Source organism: Ammodytes marinus (genome assembly GCF_949987685.1).
Source record: "Ammodytes marinus genome assembly, chromosome: 1".
NCBI lineage: Eukaryota > Metazoa > Chordata > Actinopteri > Uranoscopiformes > Ammodytidae > Ammodytes > Ammodytes marinus.
The window spans coordinates 31,025,804-31,034,883 of record NC_137230.1 but is presented as its reverse complement, the minus strand read 5'-3'; the positions used below and the strand labels follow the sequence as shown (position 1 = coordinate 31,034,883).

The 9,080-nt window shown below is 39.5% G+C and overlaps 1 protein-coding gene across 4 annotated transcripts in view; it reads left to right on the top strand.

The window, feature by feature from the left end:
- Positions 1 to 333: 333 nt before the first annotated feature.
- madd (MAP-kinase activating death domain) overlaps positions 334 to 9,080 on the top strand; it is a 46,434-nt gene continuing 37,687 nt past the window's right edge. For all 4 annotated transcript variants that reach the window (XM_080027426.1, XM_080027427.1, XM_080027428.1 and 1 more), the window contains exons 1-3: positions 334 to 604; positions 6,516 to 6,726; positions 7,516 to 8,157. In XM_080027426.1, coding sequence (XP_079883552.1) covers positions 6,668 to 6,726; positions 7,516 to 8,157 — 701 coding nt within the window. In that variant the 5' untranslated portion in view covers positions 334 to 604; positions 6,516 to 6,667. The remainder of the gene's footprint in view (positions 605 to 6,515; positions 6,727 to 7,515; positions 8,158 to 9,080) is intronic.

The following is a 9,080-nucleotide window of genomic DNA, read 5'->3' as shown; positions in this document are numbered from 1 at the left end:
TTTAATTTGGCCAGAGCTTATTTTCCTTCCAGTCATTTGATCAGTCATAAATTCACAGTTCTGGGGTGGTGGGACCGTGGGGGTAGCTCTCAGGTGCTCAAAAAAGCTTTGCTCGGCACTGTCAGGCGACAGAAAAGACCATTAAATACCGCAACCAGCAGTTAATATTGATTGAGTTTACTACAACCAACACCACAGCCAGAACGTTAGTCCCTGTAGGCAGCTGTTTTTCGTGAGGGCTTGTCTGTCGCTCGCTTCCGTTAGCTCTGGCTGGCTGGCTCTCAGTATGCGGAACTCCCTTCTGACGGTGGATGATGAGGAGGATGTTGTGAAGGCAGGTTGTAACTGACCGAGCAGGGAGGCGGACACCACACTCTCGCATAATTTTATTATGCTGTGAACCAGCCACAAGAACTAGCAAGCATTTTCAGTCTTTCGACGTACCCTAATGATAGATTGTAACCTAGGTGAAAACAAGGCTGTATAGAGACGGACACCGCTTCCTCCCTCATTCTGTGACCGAGCACGGAGCTCTCCACCCGGGCCGTCATCAGCAGCTGGCTCCGGGGCGTACGGTTAGCGGCTAACTGGCTAATGTTAGCAGGTGAGCATGTCCTTCACTCAATGTGTGTTTTACCAAAACCACCCCATTGGCTGGTTGCAGTATGTTCTCACGTTTGTTTTGATTTCGCCACTGTTTTGTCATGTTTGAAATGTCACTATTTATGAGAAAAAAATTGGTCAAGCTACTGTTAGCAGCTAGCTAGTTTAGCTCGATAGCTAATAATCCATCCGTGACGTAGGTAACCATGAAACTAGCAGTGTGGAGGTGAAAGGATGCAGAGCAAGGGCCTGACAGCTTGTCATTTATTATATCATACAATATACTTGAATTCAAAATATTGTATTATATTATATAATAAAATATAATATAATATATGGACAACACAGTAGGCGTTGGTAGTGCCTTATTACAGTGCTTATAATGTTATCCTCTCCTCAGTATGTCGTTACTGTAATCTCCAATTATCCTGTTAGGTAGTAAAATTCACCTCGTAACCAACGGTAGCGCATGTGGGATTTGTCCGTAACTACACCCACTCCCTTGGCATCGCGTGTCATTGAAAGTCATCACATCGTTTTGCATTTAAAAAACAGCATCCGACACGACACCACTGATGAGATGAAGAAGTAGCTAGGTTTAACGCTAAATAGATTGAATGACAATGACATTTGGGGTAAAAATCAGAAGGTTGAGAAACAAGGCACTGTAGACATAATTAATTTGCCATTCTGGTGGTAAATATCCTAAAACATTCTGTATTTTAATATGTATTTTAATAGATGCTACACCATATATATTTTAAATCAGGTATTTTCCAAATGATCAGATAGAGTGTAGTAGGCAGCCATAGATGTTGCAGACTTGTTTCATATTTATTACTTATGAAGACGAGATCATGTCAGTTTTATTAATCCTGAAGTAAGATTCATGTTGGATGTCAAAGCCCCAGCACGATTAACAATGACACATGTTTACAAGGAACAAACATGTCCCCTACCATGCACTGCAGTTACCCAGCTGTGGGTCAAGATATCCGGTGTGATCTTTATAATGCAATCCATTTTTAGACAAATGTACTGTTTTATAATTTTATTTATTTTTTAAACAAGGGTGACACTGTAAACAAAAATGTACAGAAATGCGAACCTATTTTAGTACAGTAGCCTTTTAAATGACAAGGTCATTGTTGTTACATACAACACATTAAGCTGAGTTCCTTTTATGTCACTCAAGAGAAAACAATTTTTTTTTCCATAGCTAAGGAGCTACTTACCTACCCAACTACCACTGTTACAAGTCATGAAGAGGGGATCCGTAGGAGTGAATGGACCTTTTTTCAAAACATATAAATACATTTCCTATTGTACAAACAACAGACAAGGGAAAACTGTATGTGCTTTAGTTATGTGCATCAACAATGGGGATTACAGACTGGACAAGGTCTAGAAACCTGTGTGTACGCATCCTCGCTTAAACTGAATTTAATCAGTGTTTGCTGTTAGTTCACTGTGTCTGGCAACAAATGCTGTCCATGTTGGAAGCCTGTGAATCATCTCCATCTCCTCTCTTATATAACCAGTGAGTGAGTGAGTGAGTGGTGCTGCCTGCAGAACACTCTGACTAGGTCTGTCTATTACTAACCTAAATCATGATTTTGCTTTGAAGTTTACACTTGTTGTTGTGGTTTCGTTTATCTCTTTTTATTTATTTTTATTTAATATAATTTTTTTTAGGCAGCGAAACAAGGTTCAAAACCAGGTTCACTCATTTAATACATGAGTGAAGTGGTGTCGTCCTTCCATCCTTATCTAAAAATAATGTTGTGGTGGTTCTGTGTCTTTGTGCAGGATGACTCTGCCTCCAGCTCTGCTGCTTCAATGATATAGCCATTTTGGCCTTGCACCAGGAAGCAGACATACTCGCGAGACGGGCACGTTGACTTGATTCATTGTCTGGTCTTGATGGTTTTGGCTGATAAAAAGGGTTACATCTGTATTCTGCATATGCCTAGACATCACTGTTGAAATTATTTTCCTCCTTTGTCACTTGTCATTGCTGTGAGGAAGGTTCACATTTTTACGACTCTCCAACAGCATCAGAGTTGTGCCATGTATTTAGAAATAGGATTGTGTAAAGAACTTGTTTTGAAAATGTATTGTTTCAACAAAAGGGTTTGTATTTTTACTAATCTCTCAATGCAGATAAAACTCATAAAGTTAAGTGACAGTTAACTTTGGTCTACTTGTCCATTGAAATTAAGAAGCGAGGAGACTATCACGCCTGCACCTTATTTGAATAATTTTACAAAATGTGATAAGGGCTTACTCAACAAAACATGTTTCAGCCCACTATGCAGTGCTGTTGCAACCGTTTCTTCTTATGGCACTGCACACATCATACACTATTGCGTGTGTGACCTGCTTAAATTCTTCAGAAACATGGTACGATGGTATCCAGTAACTTAGGTAGCAATGTTTTGATATAAATGTGTCAGTGACACTGATAGTGTTTTTAGCATTTCCTATTTGGGATCTGTGTGGTAATTAATTGAATTTTCACCATTTTACCATCATGCTCCCTCTAGATTAGTCTACTTCAGATTTGGCTTATGTCCCTCTGTGAATGGCTCCTCTACTCCGATTGGGCTTATTAAGAGATAATTAGACCCATAATGCATCTGAAAGCCCTCTATGATTAAGTCACCCCTAGTGTCCGTTTGCCAGAGCTGAGTCACTCACAGGCTGATGATAGCCTGTGATGTGCCTTCATGACTTGCATGCAGCTTATTTGTACCAAATAATCAATGTAGATAACAATAACACAGTCTCTTTATTTCTGCTGTTATCATTTTCAACAATATAAACAAACCATTTTGTGTAAGGTGGCTTCTTTTTTTTTAACAAGAGGCTTTTTATGGGTCAATTATCTCTTTATAATGTGTACAGTTGAAGCTGTAACTGACTTTTGGCAAGTCAGTAATTGAAAATGAAACTCCAAAAAACATTGAGAGTTTACCAAACCACAATATCTGTTGAGCTTTTTTTAGATGAGCTGCCTCTGAAATCTGCCCAACAGACATTGACACCATAATGGAAACGTGACACTGCAACTGGACAACAATGTCCGATAGACCTACATTTAGAAGCATTTCACATTACAGCACTGAAACATACACCTGTGAAAAAATAGATTATTCATTATTTATTACTTTTTTTTATGTCAAGATAATTATAAATCGTAATTCTTATTGGCTTTTTAGTGGCTCCTTGAATTAATTAAATTCAAAAATAAGCAAATAAAAATCTAGATTTAGGCCAATGCAGACTTCTGTCTTATCTAAATTATTAAAACTTATTCTAAACTTATGACACATCTTCAAGTAGAAAGCACGGTCTAGTCCTTTTCCCCCACATAAAACCATGTGGTATGGCGTGTATATGAACCTCTGCCTAAATTAAAGCTCCATTAGCTTATCAGTACAGTGATAACAGCCTTTAAAAGACAGGGAATACTGCTCTTGGGTACAGTGTTTGTGTTTCAGGGTGGAGTTTCTGAAAGTTGCATTGGAGTAAATGCTGTTGACCATGGCATGACACTCCTGCTACTGTATTTTCTTTGTCACCGGATATGATGTAGTTGCGTATTTGGGCTTGTCCTTTCAGAAATGTTTCAACACATCCCACTTAGCAGTTTTGATGTTGTACCTTAGAATGAAATGGCAGGAACTTTTTTGTACAGATGCCATTTTCTAACATCAATTACCAATCGGGTTGAAATCTGAAAGAGACACAGTTAAAAAAAAAAATTCCCTCTCATTGTAGTTCCTTGTCATGAAAATGTTTGCATTGTTGCCCTTTTGAGGCTATTTATATCGTTGTGTCCGGTGTCAGACTACACGATATCAGCCCCGATTAAGCTTGATTTCGTTTTTGTAGGGCATCCTGTCGTGTTGGGAAGGACGATCAATTGTTTTATGTGTAGTGCGATATAGTGAACGACAACCACTTCTCAGAAAAGACTAGACTTTAAACACAATGGTATTAACTTTAGTTACTGTAACTGATAGATGTAAATGAAACGAGTTTAGTTTCATCCTGATACCCAACCTCCTTTTGTGTTTGTGTGTGTGTGTGTGTGTGTGTGTGTGTGTGTGTGTGTGTGTGTGTGTGTGTGTGTGTGTGTGTGTGTGTGTGTGTGTGTGTGTGTGTGTGTGTGTGTGTGTGTGTGTGTGTGTGTGTGTGTGTGTGTGTGTGTGTGTGTGTGTGTGTGTGTGTGTGTGTGTGTGTGTGTGTGTGTGTGTGTGTGTGTGTGTGTGTGTGTGTGTGTGTGTGTGTGTGTGTGTATGTGACGGGGAGGAATGGCAAGCAAGCTCATTGTGCATAAGTAATGTATCACATTGCAGCTACTAGCATAAGATGAAATATCTGTGAAATGTTTTCCTGTAAAATTATCAGCATTAATCTGTTAAGGGTTCAGCCTAGCATAATCCCCAACCTCTCCCTTTTGGTTTGTTTGTTTTTTTAATTGGTTTGCTGCTTATGCATTCACATCTTACTATTTACAGGACAACTACCAGAGCTTTGTTCCTTAGAGATGATAAAGCACCTGTGTTGTTGGTAAAGCTATTTTGGACTGTTTCACATATCTATTTATTTATACCCATTTGTAAAATGATTTAGCCCTGAAATGTTTATAATTTGATAAACAGTATCTTGTTGCATCCCTACTGTCTGGAATGGAGCTCTTAGTGGCTCCAGGAATGAATGGAGAAGAAGAATGAATGAATGAATGAATGAATTAATTAATAAATGTATTTAAGAAATATCAAAAATACCACTAAAAAATAAATAAAAAGTTAAAAAATAAGCAGATAAAATAAAAAGCATGTTTAGGAAGCACGCAGGAAGAAGTATAAACTTAAAGGGGAATAGCAATATGTAGAGGTGCTGGTTGAGTTTCCTGCTATTAACTAGTCAGTCAAAGTTCTGTAAGGGCCATAGTTCAAGCAATGAAGGGTGCTTATTCCACAAAGGCCTTTAAGCTACTTAAATCAGCAAACCTCCACTTATTAGGGCCTTATCCTCCAACACAAACAACCAGCAAACACATATGTCATAACAGAAAAATGAATGCCAAAACATTACTTATAGGAATTTACACAAATTACCATGCATTTTTTTAGTTCACTGTTGGAGGAATACTTTTATTGCTTGGGGGAAAACACTGTACACAGTAGATACTAATGTAGTCTTGTCACGTCTTACAACTGTTGTACTCCCTAGCTTTGTCTTGTTATCTGCCATGTACTCTGTCTGGTAGAGATGATGGTCACACAATGGGAGTATTGTATGCCAGTTTGATATATTAAAGTTAATTTCTTTTATTTCATGTAAAATACAGATATGTCATTGCAGTGACATTTCCAGCAGGGCTACACTACAGTTTGATACCAAGAAAACACATTTCAAGTTAAATATTGATGTCATGTTCAAGGGCTTCTTCAAAGATGTATTTATTTTACAAATTATTTACAAATCAATTGTAGAAGAAGAAAATATTTCCAGTTTCTTGACTGGCAAGAGCCTTAGTTAACCAGAATTCAATGCAAGTACATTGTGTATCTTTGCTGATCTGCCATTCCAGTTTGTGAATAAAAGCCACTTCCTTGAGGGGTTATTCAATTTAATGACCTTTATTTCAACTCGTGAGACAATGAGGTTGCCCTAATTTACAGGGACAACATATCAACCTGCACGTCAAGCTAATATCATGTGGCTGGTGGTCAGTGTTATGCATTGGAACAGATTTCTTTAGAATGCAACCACATTGTTACTCAATTCAGTAGTTTATTGGTTATTTGTGGTCAAATAAACTTATAAAATACCTACAAATTAATTAATTCCTATTCAGAAAATGTTATATAATTATAATATTTTTGTGTCTTTTAAAGGTTTGACTCTACTGAACCACCACAATGATACCCAAGGAGCTGTGTTTCAACTTTAAACCTGAACATTCCCAGTTGTGATGGAAAGGCAACACTGAATCAAGAGGGAAAATAAATCCTGAATGCCGTGACGTACAGGACGCGCACAATCCAAGATGGAGAAAAAGAAACCGTGCCCTCGCCTCCTCGACTACTTGGTGGTGGTCGGAGCAAGGTAATGTTTATTTTATTTCTCTGAAAATTAATTGAAAGTTTAGTCGAGGGAGGGAATTTTATATTTTTTTTTAGTGACAAGAAGAAGTCTTTAATTACTATGATGCCTTGTGTTGCTGCTATAAACAGTTTTGTTTATGTGTTCCAGCAGAAAAATGCAGGGTTTTGTCGCAATAAATGTATGTCCCAGCCAGGTATACTGCATAGCACAGCACAAGCCAACATCAACACCCACAACTACAACATAAAATGCTGTATGTGAATGTACACTCCCACATGGTTTTGCTTTCATAACGAAGAATAGTAGCACATTGTTTCAAGCACATTAGCCCAAGGGGAAACGGATGATTCACATGAACACAGTGAAATTCTAGAACTGGCCAGTCTGCCCCTGTGTTTGGAGTAAGCAACTGTGTATCTCTACTTGAACACTTAAGGATTTAAGAGTTATGCTTAGGGGCCATGCCAGATTTGTTCTGAAATGGGATGAGTTTTATTCAACCTACCCTGACCAGATTTTCCAAAATGCTCGTCATGGATTTGATTGTGTTGCAATATCAAGTGATAGGGCTTTGATTCCTCCCTTATGAAAAGTTATCTCATCATTTAATGAATCTTTCGAATGGAATTTTAAAACGGTGTTCATACACAAAGGGGAAATTTGATTTGGAGAAACATCGGGTACGAGTTGTAAAACCATATAAAACTAATGACGTGTGCAGCCACTCCAGCAATATAACCTCTGTTGCCGCTTCATAAACTAAACAAATGTTTCCATCTCCCATACCAGGCAACCAAGCAGTGACAATGTGGCCCAGACTCCTCAGCTTCTGCGCCGCTACCCTCTGGAGGACCACCATGACTTCCCTCTCCCGCCTGACGTGGTGTTCTTCTGCCAACCAGAGGGCTGCCTCAGTATACGCCAGCGCAGGGTCAGCCTCCGCGACGACTCCTCCTTCGTCTTCACTCTGACCGACAAAGACTCTGGAACCACACGCTACGGCATCTGCGTCAACTTCTACCGCTCCTTTCAGAAAGGAGGACATCACCGTACCCGCGGGGACAAGAGCGCTCACGCAGAGTCCGCAGCACACGCGGCAGAGACAGGAAGTGAAGGGTCTGATGGCAGCGGAGGAGGCCCACCCTCCACGTTAACTGTACCTAACAATGGAGAGTCAGCGCCTACGGCCTCCGGAGACCAGACTGGACAGGCAGGGGCCGAGCAAAACGCCGGCAAGTCCCCGCAGCACAGACGCAGCGCTGCTAAGATGGCCGCCAGGAACCGCAACAGCACGCTGACCTCGCTGTGCATACTCAGCCACTACCCCTTCTTCTCCACCTTCAGGGAATGCTTATATATTCTCAAGAGGCTGGTGGACTGCTGCAGTCAGAGGCTAACTCAAAGAGCTGGGCTTCCTCGTGCCACCCAGAGGTGAGGCTTTAGATTTGAAAACCTATTTGTTGCTATTATTGCTTATTATTCATTACTTTGGTGTACCAGATTTAGGTCAATTTAAGTGAAGAAAGAAGTTTGATACCACATTAAAACTGATGTTATATTATTGTGGCCCCTGCACATAACTCATCTGGTTTTTATGTGGTATTATTGAACTTCTCAGCCCCATAATCACAACAAACATACTCTTAACCTACTTAAATCTGGTTGATTGCTATTTATTTGCACATTAGTGCTTGCTAGATGATGAACAATAATTGCTTTTGACACTCCATGGCCTTTGAGCTGTTTGTTGTGCCACACGTAGGCCAAATGTCAACTTTTGTTCACAGGATCTCATAATTTCACTGGCACATCGCCATATTACATGGAACCTCTGTTTTAATGAACCCTTGGCATTTCCTTTCAAACATCCAGTTTAAGTCTTTGACTCAATGCGTACAAAGTTTATCACATCTTGTTCAAAGCAATAGCCCCATAATTAACCTATGCTGGTTAGTTATGCAAGAACATCAGGTAAATCCAGCTTGTGCTATATAAACTGTCTTCATCATCTCTAAACTGTTGAATAACATCAGTACATTCAAGCTGATGTTGCTCAAACAGTTGGATCAGTTTTACAGTTTTTCTTCAGTTAAAACATTTAAAAAGACAGAAATCGCTTACATTTGTTGCTTTTTGGTGTGTTCTTCAATGCCTACTAGCTTTCTCTCTCTCCATCTGCTCCTGTCATTGTCCACCTGTTGTGTATATATTTGTGATGCTGGATTAACACAATAGCCTTTGTCTGTGACTCCATGCAGTCTGCAGGCCATCTGCATCTTGTTTCGTTTTCACAATACCTTTATGCTATCATACTCCACCTTCATGTTAAAAATTGGCAGCCACATGCTCTATTG